This window comes from Pinus tabuliformis, chromosome 6 (genome assembly GCF_031772625.1).
Source record: "Pinus tabuliformis cultivar Carrire ecotype Pingquan chromosome 6, CPIR1, whole genome shotgun sequence".
NCBI classification, from domain to species: domain Eukaryota; kingdom Viridiplantae; phylum Streptophyta; class Pinopsida; order Pinales; family Pinaceae; genus Pinus; species Pinus tabuliformis.
The window spans coordinates 990,309,057-990,326,048 of record NC_142292.1 but is presented as its reverse complement, the minus strand read 5'-3'; the positions used below and the strand labels follow the sequence as shown (position 1 = coordinate 990,326,048).

The 16,992-nt window shown below is 38.1% G+C and overlaps 2 protein-coding genes across 4 annotated transcripts in view; both read left to right on the top strand.

Annotated features, from left to right (window-relative positions):
- LOC149262316 (nuclear pore complex Nup85-like protein) overlaps positions 1–16,992 on the top strand; it is a 414,372-nt gene that overhangs the window by 142,196 nt on the left and 255,184 nt on the right. For all 3 annotated transcript variants that reach the window (XR_016259007.1, XR_016259008.1, XM_089424013.1), the window contains exon 11: positions 3,432–3,588. Coding sequence is in view for 1 of the 3 variants with exons in the window: in XM_089424013.1 (XP_089280139.1) it covers positions 3,432–3,588 (157 nt within the window). In the remaining 2 variants the exon portion in view is untranslated. The remainder of the gene's footprint in view (positions 1–3,431; positions 3,589–16,992) is intronic.
- Positions 2,132–3,175, top strand: LOC149262317 (uncharacterized). Its single transcript, XM_089384015.1, has 2 exons — positions 2,132–2,259; positions 2,391–3,175. Exons 1-2 carry the CDS (start codon positions 2,132–2,134, stop codon positions 2,884–2,886), a joined length of 624 nt encoding a protein of 207 aa, XP_089240141.1. The 3' UTR covers positions 2,887–3,175.

Here is a 16,992-nt window from a genome sequence, read left to right as displayed (position 1 = left end):
CTTTGTTTTTCATTGTTTTTAAAGAATTTTTGGAAATTTTTCATTGATTTGGGATGGGTTATTTGTTATGACTATGAGAACCAATTTTTGATTTTTATTTTCTCATTTTCTTTAAACATTGTTTATTTTTTTTGATTTTTCATTGTTTTTTGGCATTTGGTTGGGTGACTTGGGTTTAGAAATTGGGATTTTGGAAATAATTAGCTTGTAATTTTGCAAATGCTAAATTGTAATTTGTATTTACTATTATCATTTATGTAATCCTAAATTCCTATTTCCTAATCCTTATTTTTCCATAGGTTTGCAAATTCAAAATTCAAAAACAAACATGCCAAGGAAATTGGATCCTTTCTGGGAATATGGTGACCCTAAAACTCCGAATGATAGACAAAACTTGTATTGCAAGTTGTGTGGAAAGGAAATATTCGGGGGGGTGTACAGGTTGAAGTTCCACCTTGCACAAATCCCTGGACGTGATGTGGGGCCCTGTCTAAAGACAAATGCTGAAATTATCCAAAAAGCCATGAGAGCATTGGGAGAATTAGAGCACACTAGAGACGCCAAAGAAGAACTCAAAAGGCAACTAAAAAGGTCAGTTGAAGGAAGTGGGCCAAGTGGCACAGGTTCTACTGCAGCGTCAGTCAATCCGTTTGCTGCATCATCATATTTTGTTCCTCGAACCACACCTGGTTCACAACCAACTATCGGTTCAATGATGAAAAGAACTGAAAAAGAAAAAGCTGACAAGTTGATGACAAAATTTCTCCTCTGGAGTGATATTCCTTTCAGCATTATAAGGAATAATCCATTTTTCCAACCTACTCTTGATGCTGTTGCCAGTGTTGGCCCGGGGTACAAACTCCCTTCTCTTCATGATTTCAGAGGCCGGCTTCTTCAAGATGAAAAGCGTGACTGCACCCAAAGATTGGAGGATTTTAGGGCATCATGGGCACAAACAGGATGCACTGTTATGTCAGATGGTTGGACTGACCAAAAGGGGAGAACCCTTATAAACTTCTTGGTTAGTTGTCCCTTGGGGACTATGTTTATCAAATCTGTTGATGCAACTCATCAAATCAAAGATGCAAAAAATTTATGTGATTTGCTGGATGTGTTTATTTTGGAGGTGGGTGCAGAAAATGTTGTCCAAGTCATAACGGACAACGCTGCAAATTATGTTGCTGCTGGTAGAATGCTTATGGACAGGCATCCTACTTTATTTTGGACACCTTGTGCTGCCCATTGTATTGATTTGATGTTAGAGGACATAGGGAAAATTCCCTTTGTCAAAGAGGCTGTTGACTCATCAAAAACCATCACAAAATTTATTTACAATCACACATCTGTGCTTAGCTTGATGAGAAAATGCACCAACAACAAAGAGTTGGTGCGCCCCGCCATTACACGGTTTGTGACGAGTTTCATATCTCTTCAATCCCTCTTGAATTCTATGTGGGATTTGAAGAGAATGTTTGTTTCAGAGTGGCGTTCTTCGCCAATGAGCCGCAAACCAGAAGGAGAGGCCGTCTGCAGACTTGTTTCATACCAAGAAGACTTCTGGGCGGGAGTGCAGGAGGTGTGCGCTGTCACTGAACCTTTGGTAAAGGTTCTTCGGTTGGTAGATGGTGAGAAGCCCGCAATGGGCTATTTGTATGAAGCCATGGACAGGGCCAAAGAAGCCATTCGGTCCTACTATGATGACAAGGGAGATGATGGGTTCCAGAGACAACTCCTTCTATGGAAGGTCATTGATGAGCGATGGAACAACACACTCCATCGTCCCATTCATGCTGCTGGGCTTTTCCTGAACCCTGCATTTTCTTATGCATGTGGGTTTAATTTTGATGTTGAGGTCGTGGAAGGATTATTAACCTGTGTCCAGAAGATGGTGAGATCTTCAGAAGAACGTATGGAGATCTCTAGACAAATTGAGCAATATAAGTTGTCAGGTGGCTTATTTGGCTTTGATATGGCTGTCATTGATAGGACGGTTAAAATGCCAGGTATTTTTTAGTTTGTAGTATGTACTTTGTAACTTTGTTTCAAATTTCATTGTTTCTTCAAATTCCATTTTTTTCTTATGTTTATTTAAAATTTTATTTGTAATTTTGTTGTAGACGCATGGTGGAAGATGTATGGTGGCAGAGTACCCCTTTTGCAAAATCTTGCCATACGCATCCTCAGCCAAACATGCAGCTCCTCGGGATGTGAGCGCAATTGGAGTGTATTTGAAAAAATACACAACAAGAAGCGCAATAGGTTAACACTTAAACATTTAAAATATTGCAAATTTCCAAATAAATTTTTGAATTCATTAAAGTTTTAAACAATATTTTTTTTATAATATTAATTATTAATTATTAATTTATTATTTCATGAACTTTGTACAGGTTGGAGTCCCATAGACTTAATGACATGGTCTATGTCTACTACAATCTTCGATTGTGGGTGAAACAACTAGAGAAGACACCTGATACGGAAGCCATCTCATTGGATGGGATTGACACCACTGCTGAATGGAGGGTTGAGACCGAGAGGCCTCTCATGGATCCCACTGAGGATTGGTTAGTGCAGGATGAGGGGGAGGAGGAGGGGGAGGAGGAGGAGGAGGAGGAGCAGGAGCAGGAGCAGGAGGAGGAGGAGTTGGAGGAGCAGGAGGAGGAGGTGACACCGCCTACCCGGGCTACCCGGGCTACCACTACCACCAGTAGAGGACGTGGTCTCCGTCCACCTCAGCCTCCTATAGCTGCTACTACTAGTTCTTCAGCTTCTAGAGCACGTCAGACTCCACTGCCATTTCCACCACCACAGGCACCAGCTTCTACATCTAGAGGGAAAGAGAAAGTTGTGCCATTTTCTCGCAAGAGGGGCAGAGGAAATCAATAGGATTAGACTTTCATTTTATTGTATATGACATTATGACATGATGAGATACATTATCATATTTTTTGTTGATATTTTGAGGCTGAGTTGGACTTGGGACTCAGGACTTACTATTCAGGACATGATTCAATGTTATGTGTGATTTTAGCGCTAGAAATGATATTAAACATCTTATATATTAGTTTTTTTATCATATTTATGTGTCAATGTATTTATTTTATGTTGTAGATGGTTTAGATATTAAAAAAATTGAAAAAAATTGAAAAAAAATGAATATTTTTGTGCCAAACGATTTTTTTCCCGCTTTTTTCCGATTTTTTCCCGATTTTAACGATTTTTTCCGCTTTTTTCCCGGCGCCGATTAAATCCCGATCGCGATGTGTGCAACACTGCTTAAAAGAGATCTTACAGTGCAGATAATGACCTGTGATAAATCAAGCTTGGCTGCCAAATTAGAGATATAGAATTCGTTTTACAACTGGAGATATCTATACAATTTATTTTACTTGATGTATTATTGCTGGTCTAGTTAACCTCATAATTTTCAGGATGCTGGCACACATGATAGAATTGTTGACGGCCAAAAGCCCCCAAGCAGAGGTGCTTCTGCGTAGTGAGAAATATAATTTGGGAGGAATAAGCTTGGAGGAGCTTTATCGGCTTGTTTATGCTCAAGTTTTGTCATCTCATTCTTTTACTTGGCAGGTAATTTTGATGGAATTTATGAAGAGTCAAAACATGTAATTTACATTGAAAAGTCTTCTCTATTATCGTTTTAAAATTTTCTTTTCTTTTATTAAATTTATAATCTGAAAGCCTATATGTAATTAATGAAACTAAAAATAATATATATTTTGCAAGCAAAAACTCTGGCCTATTTTATTTTAATATTCTAAGGTGCTTTGATGAATCCCACGGTTACCAAAATGATGAAATAAAAATCCTCCATATTGACGTTTTAGTTCATTCTCATTCTCTTGTTCTTTTGAAATAATAATTGTAAAATCTGGAGCACAAAAGCTATGTTGAAGGAGGGAATTCCAATGACAGCTCCCTTTCTGGAGGATTGTCTCTTCTCGCAAGAGAGATTTCTTCATCCTCTAATTGCTTCTAAAGTGGGTATGTGGAAACCTCTGTTCTCACTTTGTAAGTGCGTACTGTGCTAACTTTTGTTCTCTCTTGGTAAGTGGGTACTGTATCTGAATGCCAGTCATATATTTCCTCTCACTATAAACACAGGCTGAGTCCCGATGGCTATTCATCTACTGGACATCAAAATGTCCTTTTAATTCATTTTTAAGTGATTTATACTAATATTATGAATTTTTTGTCTCTGCATTTTCTTCCTATTTATTGAAGAATATATCATGGCATTTGTACAACCAAATACAGGAACACAGATTGGGATTGCTAGGATGGGACGTTTGTTATATGGAGGGACAAGGCCCACCATTGGCAATGGGATATCAACTCTTCCATTCACATGGTGGCAACCAAACCTTAGTTGCAACTCAGTGCAAATGTCAAGTGCCTAGTAGCATTTACTGCTCTGCTCCGCTCCACCTTTCAGCCTAAACATGTAGAGTACAAGGCTTCAGAGAGTTCATGCCAGTCTTTTGAAGTGCAAAGACATCCTGTATTTTTGGAAGGTTCCTAGACCACAATGATAATATCAAAGAACAAACATATTTATATCTCACGTGGAAATTGTCTACTCTAAGACCACTAGAAAACAAAATTCAAACGCTAAATCATATGTCAGTGGCATACACTTAAAATTTTCAAGGCTCTTATAGTTTAAAGTTTAAACACATTCTCATGCACTGTGCAGTAATCACTTTAAGTTGTCTCATGCCGGCTGTGCTTGTTACCTACAATCATTTTGTCCAGAGTAAGCAAGGTGAATGTTACTATTATGGAAAGGCCCTCATAATGGCTACTATCATGTTGTTAATAAGTGTGTAGATGCAAAGGCAAATATACCTGTGCGTGAGATGCTGTGTTGGAGTGTGCTGAGATCTGAAGCAATTGGAGGCCGATTGAAGTGCTGTGTACTTGATTTTGCTCCGGCCGAGTTATTGATTTATAAGGGCTGAGTTTAGTATCTTTGCTGGGACTGAATGGTTCAGTTTCTTATTTGTCAAAGACAAATATAGGAGGCCGAGTTGATCAAGTTTGTAAGATACCTTCCCATAAGTATCTCAAATTTCCCCTTTAAATCTCTAAGTCTTGTATAAGTTTTTCATTGTGATGTTTCGTCAAACAGTTCGAAGGGACATGGTTGTAGGTGTTTTTTCTAGTATTTTGGTTAGATAAAAAGTACAGTCCCAAATATACCACTGATAAGTTGTGTATATCAGCCAACCAATTTTCCACCAAGACTATGGGATGGGGAGATGCGGGTGCGGGGAGATGCACAAAGGGGACATGTGGGAGTACCCTCAAATTTTAGGGAAATTTAGGGAGGACGGGGGGATGTCGGGTATCAAATTCATATTCTATAATGAAAGCATAAATACACTAATACATACATATTGAATTAAATAATGAAATACATTGGTCCATACTCATCATCCTTACTATTACATACATGATTCGTCCATAGACCATGAGATTCAATAATGAAATACTCTGATCCATATTCATGATTCATTTTTACCATTCTAGAATCTACATTGATTTAAAAGTTAAATTCATCATTCTAGATTCTAAATTGATTTAAAATTTAAATTCATCATTCATCATTCTAGAATCTAATTAGTACTAAGAAAAATAGACTATAACAGATACTGAAATCTAAAGTCTGGAATAGTAAATTGATATAACTAAAACTCAAAAACAGTGGAGTGATGAGTCTAAAAGTCACTCTAAAATACACAGAGGGCTTGGTGCTCTTGATTAAATACTAATTCCATGCCCTTGTACATGACAAAATGCAGTGGAAACATTGCAATCCATCGAATCCTGAATTCCTAAAAAACTGTTAAGTTTGCTGGATTTTAGGTGAGATCTAAAATTCTACTTTCTCCATATGAAATCCAATGAGGTTGGAACCACTCTCAAGCATCCTGAGTCATTTCATGGTAATGTTAAAAATTTAAGTAAAAGGATGAAAATGGAAGATAAAGGAGAAAACATTACCATGAATTGCATAGCATTAGTAGGGAAATATGGTAAAATACTAGGTTTTCTCTGTCATAAACCATTGTTTACAAGCAAATTTAAAGGGGGACGCATAGCCCATTTTGAGGGGGACGCCCAGGCATCCCCATTTTGGGGAGTCGCATCCCCCACACTGGGGAAACGTCCCCCCTTGCGTCTCCCGAAAAGGGGGATGTGGGGAAACGTTTCCCCAGACGTCCCCCGTCCCAGGTGCGTGGGGTGCACGCATCCGACCCTAGGGGATGCGTCCCCGTGGAACACTGCAGCCAACAATGTGCTATGGAAAAGCCTCAACTCAGCTGTACATACTCTGTATCAAATTCAGAAATACAAATGCCCATAGTTTTTATTCACCACAGTCACAAATAACTCAGAGTACTCAGTCGTTAGATTATTAAATAAGCAGAAATTACAATGAGCAGTGAAAGAGAAACCTGGAACGTTTTACTGCAATATAGCCATTGATATATCAGTCATAAAATAGGAATAACTCCAGCAAGAGAAGCTTTACATGCACATATATTAGTGGCCACGACTTCAGTAAGCAATGCTGGACTGATATGCGACTTGGATATGCACTTTTGAGGCTAAATCGATCTCCACTGGACAGCAACTTGTCCCCAATAATCACTCAGATATATATACCACATCTCAGTCCCATCTTCAACAAATAAACTCAGCCACACAAGGGAGAAACTCGGCCTACAACTCTGAAAGAATAGACAACCACGAACAGAGGTAAACTCGACCAAAAAGGAGTGTGACTCGCCTCCGACACAAGGCTGTAAACTCGTCCAACACCTGAGAGTAAACTTGACCATGCACAATGTTGAACTTGGTCCCTATTACTAGAATCTTGTCCTTGGATTTATGGCAGTGTGTGGTCCTCAGGAATGTGCCTTTGATTTGGCTCTCCAGCTACAATGAACTCAGCTTGTCATAAATATGTAGAAAGCCCAATTTTAGAAGATAAAATCAACTAGTAACACTGTTACCTCCTTTAACTTCCACAAATCTTCTTCACCAATGAAGCACAATGGTGAAATTTGAATGATCTCGCTCCCCAGACTAGCTAAGGTGTATGGTTTCAACACCGAATCTAGCAACTAGACTTAGGGTTTCCAAAACCCTAAAGTCTTCTCCAAGAGCTCTCCAAGAATTTTAATTCTCAAGTGACAAAATGATAGAATGAGGAGAGACCCCCTTCATTTCCCATTTTTATAACTCACTTGACTCTTTGCCGCCCTTTTCCCTCCAATTAAATAATAAAAACACTTTTCCTTTCTTATTTAATTAAATGACTTTTATTGACTAATTAAAGCCACTTTTAACGTTGGGAAATGCTTGATTCGCCTCCATGGTCACACTTGCCACCCAAAGCCCCTTTTCATCATCTTGCCCTGTTGATCTTTTCTCCCTGATTCCATTGGGCTATTACACTAAGGTTTTTCTCCAAGTAATTGGCCCAAAACAACACCATAAGTAAAATTAATTAAAATAGCCCATCAATAACTCCGTTTTATGGGAATCATCAGAATGCAACAAAATCAAGAGCGAACCATGCGGAACTGATCTTGACGATGAAATATGTTAAGCGATCCCAGTCGGACCCATAAAACTCCTCTAAAACCATTCGGGTCCACCAATGGATTAATCTATAATAAAAGCACTTTTCCTTTCTTATCTAATAAAATGACTTTTATTAACTAATTAAAGGCACTTTTAGAGTTGGGAAATGCTTGATTCGCCTCCATGGTCACATTGGCCACCCAAAGCCCCTTCTCATCATCCTGCCCTGTAGATCTTTTGTCCCTGATTCCATTGAGCTATTACACTAAGGTGTTTCTCCAAGTAATTGGCCTGAAACACACCTTAAGTAAAATTGATTAAAATAGCCCATTAATAACTCTGTTTTACGGGAAATATTGGAATGCAACAAAATCACGAGCGAACCATGCGAAACTGATCTTGATGATGAAATATGTTAAGTGATCCCAGTTGGACCCATAAAACTCCTCTAAAACCATTCGGGTCCACCAATGGATTAATCTTGCTCCTAGGACCGAGTTGACACAAGCTTTGGAAATGCCTCCTGATCACCTCACAAGGTAATCCAATATTTGGGGACATTAGAAAGTTGCGGGGGGAAATTATCCTTTCTTCGGTCGAATTACCAGACTCATTAATGGTGAAATTGCTGAATCAGATCGAGGGCTAAATCACTAGATGATTTGATGCTGAATTTCTTTAGGACGAATTGCTATTAGTTTAAGATCATATTATTCATTATTTAGAGAGAGGGTTTACCCACGAGGTGCCATCTTAAAGATTTAATTGTTATAATTGTAGAACTTCTATTTCGGGGTTTGCATATTAAGTTAGTTGTTGGTGAATCTTGAGTAAATTTGTATGGTATTTTCATGTGAAAAATTATGCCAATTTTTTTGTTTTTGTTTTTGTTTTTGTTTTTCTGTAACAAAACCCTTGAATTTTGAGAGGACTTTTAATGATTGTTAGCATAAGAGGGATTTTAAAATTTCCAAATTTATTGGCTCATGGATGATAGATGGAAACATGCCTCAGAAGGCATCACAAATACCATAAATAATTTACAAAGTAGACAACAACAATGCAATACAACAGTTGGTTCTTTGGGTAGTGATGTTCTTATGGAGCGAAGAAAAAGACAAATTAGTAGACCCTTCTCAAGAGGAGTCCATGCTTTTCTATAGCAGGAGCACCCAAGGGATATGAAGAAAGATCAAGAATTAGGAAATTTGCTCTTTGCAATTGGATCAAAATTGAAGATCATTGTAGCAACAAAACTCAAAGTATTTGTGCTCAAAATGTAAAATACACAAATATACTGAAAATAATATTTTTATTAATAAGATAAAGCAAGATGTTGAATGGTACAATGAGGGCTTGCTTATATACCTAGGTAGGTGCCCTTTCATGAATGGTCATGTCTTTTAAACATGCTTTATCATCTAACTAATGACTATTTAATTAACCATTATGATTATTTATGATTTCCATTTGTTTTATTTTTATAGAAATTATATTCATAGCATTGCTCCTCTCTTCAAAAAGCTTTGTCCTCAAAGCTTTATTGTTGACAAATTTCTTCACCTTGCATTTGTCATCTTGACATGTATAATTCGTCAGTGATACTCCCTTGGAATTGAGGTTTTTCCATTTTTTATTTATATATCTATCTATCTATCTATCTATCTATCTATATATATATATATATATATAACTAACTTTATAAAAAAATTTAATATAATGTAACTTTTTTTAAGTTTCTTTATAATTTTTTTTAAGTGACTTAAATATAATTTGTTAAAGTTATATATATATATATATATATATATATATATATATATATATATATGTCCAAAAGTTGCCTTAGGGATTCGTATGGACATGTCCATCTTGACAGATGCATTCGCCTTCCATATGGTCGTTGTGACAGATGCCTTCGACATAATTCGAATGCTCCACATGAATTTTGGATGCCTCTCGTGGCAATAAATTACTAAAATATAACAAAAGTTTAGGCGACCAATGTTTAAATTTGCACATTATAGGATACGAAGGCGAAACCTCTGCACCTTGCAAACCCTTTCCTTTGACATTCGTTGCATGTAACTATCATGAGAGTTGCAACAAATATTTTAATTGAGAAACATATATTTTTGTGGGAGTTGTAGATATTTCTGCTTGAATTGCAGTATATTTGAACCTTTGACGTTTGTGTTCTTTAGGGACCAACCGCAGTAGATGGCAACAAAGGTTACAAGACCGTAAATCTCAAATTTTTAGATAGAAGGATAGGGGTTGAAAGAGGTATTTGTCGTCAATGTTGTTACCCGTCCAACAATTGATCTCAAGGATATTTTCTGGTTGGAGAAAAAGGAATGTTGGGCACGTTGAGAAATCTAGGGCATAGCAATTAAGCGATTTCTCTTCTATTTGTAACTGCGTGTGAGTGATTTTTACTTCTTTAGATTATGATCTTCTTTTCTTAGGTTATTAGTGTTCTTCTTCATCAAACAACTACCAATGCATAAACCAAAAAGAGACAAAAGACACAGAATATAGGCTACCAGCCAGGGCCAAAACCTCTCACTCTTGAGAGGAAAACCCGAACAAATTCTTCTTCTTATAGAGATTCCAATTGACGTATACCAAGACCAAGACCCTTAACCTATTTGCCACTCCAAGACCAAGACCCTTGACCTATTTGCCATTCCAAGGCCAAGACACAGGTTCCCTTGGTGATAGTCAACCTTGTACTCCTTCCTTTGTCTCGGCTCCTGTTCCACTTTGACCTACTTCTACTTCAAACCTTTGGCCTCCTAGATTTAGGTCTGCAATCATAATTTAGAAATCTTAACTTGTACTTAAGACCTTTTCTTATGCCTTGATTTAATTCGCTTGTGATGGATGCTCCTTCTAGCTTGACTCAGCCTTCCTTAAGACTTCAATCTGGTTGCCTTGGATCTTGGCCTTACTCCAACAAATGATCTCCTCTTTCTTCGCACGTGTGCTAATAAGACCACCCTAAAATAGACCCAAAACCTGAAGCTTAGAACTTCGCTCTAATTCCTTCTCCCTTTGCTGATCTTTAGGCTTCCTCGTTGTACTTTGCACCTTTTACTTCAGACTGATTGATGACCGAAAATCTGTCTCAGAAATGATGCCGAGCAGCCCTATTTATAGTTGTTTCCCTGTCAAAATACGACGACTTTTCAGAGGGTGAGCCAACGTGTCATTTGGAGGAGATCTTTATTCTATTTTGTGGCCGAATTGAAGGAGAGGTCTTGTGCTTGTCTTGGAGGGCTTTTCATACCTATTAAATGACTCATATAAAATTTAACATGCCTAAGAAGGGTCCTTCTAGTTCTTACATGACATTGACTCAAATTGAATTTTATGATTAGATGAGAAATCGTAAAGGCTCACAATGAGAGTCATCACTAAAATAAAATTCCTTGCTCATGAAACTCGTGAGACAAGCATTACAATAATAATTTTATTTTTCTTCTTTTCATCAATTAGATAAAATCACAATTACACATGTCATTATGAAGGCCAAACCTAGTTACATTTTTAAACACTTCCTCTTAACTAGGGAGGTATTCATAATGGTACTTGGTCATTCTCAATTTGAAGAATTTCTCATAAGAAGAGTCGGATTGGTAACCCATTTGTTTAGCATCATATCAACCAACATTGTCACATAGCAAGGCCTTGACTAACATCTCTATCTCTCCACGAGATCTGAGCTCAATGCTGGCAATACCAATGATGTATAGACACCCTCATCATTGTCTCTCGTGGAACATACCCCACTAGGGTTCTCAGGGTGTGTTCCACTAGGATTATTGTTATCTTGGATTCTTACTTCTCAAAGAATATCGGTCTTCTACGACTACTCTTATCTTGGATGCCTTAACACATCCTCAAAGAGCATCAAATGCCAGATGTTTACCCAATCCTCCATTCTGTCTTTCCAAGTGAAGACAAGAATGATGTTTCTATCTCCCCTCTTAATTAGGGAGGACATATCTATTCCAATAAAGGAATGCCCTCATTCCTACAGAAGGAATGTACCTAAGCTCCCTCTTGGCTTAGGAATTTCCAAGTTTCTTCCAAGTAAGAAACTTGTTTCCAGGCTCCCTCTTAATTAGGGACCTACAATAGCTCCTTAGGTAGAGATGATGGGACAATCAACTGCTTGAAGAACTCCTCTTCAAGATGTCATGAACTTCTTTTCGTTATGTAGGAGTCTTCATGTTTGGGACTTCTACATAGGGAAACTTTCATCCATCACTTTCATCCATGAGTCAACCATGTCATCATCAGAAAGTGATTCATCAGTCCATCTCTAGCCTTCCTTCATGCTATGCTGCTTTCTTCATGCCATGTTTACTTAAGGATCTTATATCCTACTACATGTGCATCGGTGGTGGAAGACATCCATCGATCTTCCCTTGGCAGCCCTACATAAACCCATCCAGATATTTGTTCAAAAATAAAGGAATGAACATTAAAATCAACATTACCTTTGTGATGGTCTTTCACCATGACATCTTCTAGTTTGCATCAGCATCCTGCATACATATCGACACATCTCCGAAAGATATATATTGTAAAGGGTCTCTTTCTTTTTCAGACTCCATCAGAGTCTTCATATCTTCCATGGAGATATCCTAGTCAAATTTTCTTGGTATTTCAGATGTTAATTGCCTTTACTATGGTTGCATATTCCACGATGTCTTTCTTCCTTTCTTAACACATTTCATTCCCAGGAGCTTCCAATGAGAGTTCCTCAATTATAGTCAACCACCTCATACTTCATATAAGGACATATTATGTTGATTTCATCTAGTGAATGTGTGACCCATGCATTCCTGCATCCCTTTGAGGGAGGCCATCCTTTCTTTTGATCATGCTCTTAAGATAGAGCATGATATCTGCAACCATATGCCATGACTTCCTCAATATCAAATGTAAGCATACATACCTCATTTTTCCTTTGGGTCATCCAGACTCCCTGTATTAGCTTCCTTCATTGAAAGAGCTTCAATCCCTTGATCCGCTTCACTTTTATGTCATCATACCATCATCCCATGAAATCCACAAGTTTGGAATTCTTGATGAAACAGTTGCTTCCCTTCATGATCGGTGAAACTTATTGGTTTTGGGTAGCATCATATGTGCTCTAGCTCTGAAATTTTGTGGAGGGGCTAGAACACATGAGATCTCCAGAACCCAGAAATCGTTTGGCGAAATTCCTCCCGGATGAGGAGTTATTAAAATAATTAATATTTTTAATGGGTTCCTAAGTCTAATCTTAGGAAAATAAAAATATTAATGTGTATTAATAAAAATATGGATGAGAAGGCTCTAACTTCTAAGTGACGAGGATCAATCCTGTCCTAATCTTAGCCGTTGATTAGAGATTAGATCATGACCATTGATTCATCAACACGAAAGGTATAAGAGCAGGCTTGAGGGTCAATTGGAGATACACCAAGAGATCAAAGAGTTCGATTTTTCTGGGGCATGGTTTGCTGAGAAAGTTGAGCTAAGTGATCTGAGTAGCTGTGAGAGGGGGAGTTTGGCAGAGGGACTTCAGTCCAAGGTTGAGGATACATAGAAGAGAGGCAGAGCAACAACAGGAGAGACAGTGCAGCTCCAGAGAGGTTGACACAGAAGCTAAAGGAGCTGACCCAAAAGTTAGAGAGGCTGACACAGTTCCCTAGAGGCAGCGCTGGGGTTTTCTGTGGGGCAGAGAGAGCAGTGGTTCAGCATATTGACTTTTGAGCAAGGGAGGCTCACTGGGAGGGTGACGCAGCTCGTAGAGGAGGTGACGCAATTCCAACGTAGAGCTTGGAGCAGCCATCGCTGCCGAGCACTGGGAACAAAAGTTGTCATCTGTGGGGTTTGATCATCCAGTTGCTGGATTGCCAAAATATCTGTGCCCGGATAGAGGTACTTTTTCCAGGTTTATTCTCTGTTGGGTGAGCGGGATTTGACACCCTAGTTGTATTCAGAAATTTGCTTAGTAATACAAACCCTCTATATGCTGCACCAGTTTTCCTGAATTGGGTTTTTCCGGGAACGATTGTCCAAAAATAACTGTGTCCCTTATGTGATTGTCTCAATTTATCTCAGTTCATGATCTGTATGTATGTGCGGGCTGCAATAGTGTTTTCATCGCTGTTTAAGTAATTAAATAACTTGTTGAATGTAAAGAACAAGTAGGAGAGGATAAACCAATGATTGCAGTGGGATTTCTGATGTGTAGATATAGAAATTCTCACAAACCTTTCAATGAAGATTCCATCAGAGAATCGTGGGAATCTAAAGAATCCCGATCGGCGAATGTTTCCTTTTGATAGATGAATGATAAACCATGTACTAGATGACCTTGCCACTTATGTTACCAATGAAATTCCCGAGAGTTATAACCTTGACTTCCATAGATTCTAACCATTTTTCATGCTTCTCTATGATGATGTCTCGAGCCCTTGCTTTCAATGCTTCTATGATGCCTTGATGCATCCCATTATTTTACTTAGTGAATCATGATAGCCATATCTTATATCAGAATACTTAGGAACTTGAAAATAACTTATGTGAGGAAGACTATCTCAATAGTGCAGATCTATTACTTCCTCCTTGTATTTCTTCTTTTCAGCTTCCTCAACTTCCTTGGTGATGTGGGCTTCTTCTCTTCCTCTTTTGTTATTGCCCTTCTTGAGCTTAGGACAATCTCTCCGATAGTGCCCATATTATTGACACCCTTAGCATTGTATTTTAGCCATGTTCTTCTTCCCTTTTTTGAGGATTAAATTTTCCAAATTGTCTCTTTGTTTTTGTCATTGCATCATAAGCTTGATTTTGCTCACCTGCTCCCACATCAGATTTGGCCTTTAGTCTAGATTCTTCAATCTTGCACAGTGACCATAGATCCTGGAATGGAGTAGCTTCTTTCTTCCCATAAATACTTGAATTAAAGTTACCCCACTCCTTCGGTAGTGCATTTAATACAATTGTAGTCATTTCTATATCAAGTATGACTTCTCCTAGATCTCGTAGTTGATCTCGGATCTCAGATATCCTCATAAAGTATGAGATTATTCCATCTTCCCTTGATATATTCAGCTTGTAGAGTTCTTGCCTTAATGAGATGACTTCTCCAACAATGCTTACAAAATACTACTCTACCAGTTTGTCATAGATTTCTTTTGAAGTTTCGAGTTTAGATACATATGGGATGAGGGGATCCTTGATGGATGGATTCTATGAGAATCCTTTGAGCCCTAACTTCCCCTTTGATATACTTGGCAAGAGCTTGAGCATCTTCCTTTCATGGTTTAGTGATAGAACCTTTCACATGTTTCATAACCTCATTTTCAATGAGATTCAAATCTGTCCTTTTCTTCGATGTAAGATAGTTTGAAGCCCCAACCATTTTGTTGCTTTCCTCGCAAAAAGACATTTTGACAGATTCAGATGTGGACATAAATATACTTACTTGATAGGACGCCCCTTCTTCTTGCTGCTTCCTTGATGTTGATGATGATATAGAGGATATAAAACTTCTCCTTGATGAAGGTAGTTTTCTTCAAGAAGGATCTTTGATCCCATAGAGAGTGAGATGACATCGCCTTTCAATCTAGCTTCCTTTGGATGAATAGTCTTTAAAACACTTTTGCTTGAGTAGATGTAGGGTTTTGGCCTTCTTTTCTCGATGATGATCCCAATACTTCTTTGTAGACTTCTTTGATTTAGGGTTATGATGCTTCCTTTGACTTCAAGATGATCTTCACTTTGATGCCTTACTTGAGATTTGATCCTTGAGTGTCCCTTGATAAGATGCCCTTCGTTGACTTAGTCACCTTAGCTCTGATACCATGTTAAGAAATCTAGGGCATAACAATTAAGTGATTTCTCTTCTATTAGTAACTGCTTGTGAGTGGTATTTACTTCTTTAGATTGGATCTTCTTTTCTTAGGTTATTAGTGTTCTTCTTCATCAAACAACTACCAATGCATAAACCAAAAAGAGACAAGAGACATAGAATATAGGCTATTAGTCAGGGCCAAAACTACATTCTTGAGAGGAAAACCCGAACAAATTCTTCTTCTTATAGAGATTCCAATTGGCGAATACCAAGACCAAGACCCTTGACCTATTTTCCACTCCAAGACCAAGACACAAGTTCCCTTGATGATAGTCAACCTTGTACTCCTTCCTTTGTCTTGGCTCCTCTTCCACTTTGACCTCCTTCTGCTTCAAACCTTCGGCCTCCTAGAATTAGGTTTGCAATCCTAATTCAGAAATCTTAACTTGTACATAAGACATTTTCTTATGCCTTGATTTACTTCGCTTGTGATGGAGTCTCCTTCTAGCTTGACTCGACCTTCCTTAAGACTTCAATCTGGTTACCTTGGATCTTGGCCTTACTGCAATAGATGATCTCCTCTTTCTTCGCACGTGTGATAGCAAGACGACCCTAAAACAAATCCAAAGCTTGAAGCTTAGAACTTCGCTCTACTTCCTTCTCCCTTCACTGATCTTTAGGCTTCCAAGTTGTACTTTGCACCTTTTACTTCAGACTGATTGATGACCGAAAATCTGTCTCAGAAATGATGTCGAGCAACCCTATTTATAATTTTATAGTTGTTTTCCTGTCAAAATAAGCCGACTTGTTGAAGGATGAGCCGACGTGTCATTTGGAGGAGATCTTTATTCTATTTTGTGGCTGACATGAAGGAGAGGTCTTGTGCTTGTCTTGGAGGGTTTTTCAGACCTAATAAATGACTCATATAAAATGTAACATGCCCAAGAAGGGTCCTTCTTACATGACATAGACTCAAATTGACTTTTATGACTAGATGTCAAATCTTAAAGGCTGACAATGGGAGCCATCACTAAATAAAATTCCTTGCTCATGAAACCCATGAGACAAGCATTACAATAATAATTTTATTTTTCTTCTTTTCATCAATTACAAAAAATCACAATTACAGATGTCATTATGAAGACCAAACCTAGTTACACTTTTCAACAGGGTAGTTGTGAACAATAATGGTGTTTCTCAGATTCCTTCTGAGAATAGGGAGGTCCTTCACTTCATTAGAGACTCCTTCAACTTCCAATTTTCATTCCTCTTTAGAATCAGTTGCAAAATCACTCTTGATACATTCATAATTGGGTTCTACATCATTCAACCGTCTCTTCTTTGCCTCGCTTCTATCAATAATGATAGAGTCTGAAACAAAAGAACAAGAATCTGGCATATCACCACCACCTCTTAAGGCACATTTTTTATCTACACATTCCACACACAACAACTTGACAATGTGTTCATCACAACGATTCAGGATCTTTGGATTAGAGTTTTCTCTTAGAGTGCAGGTGAGA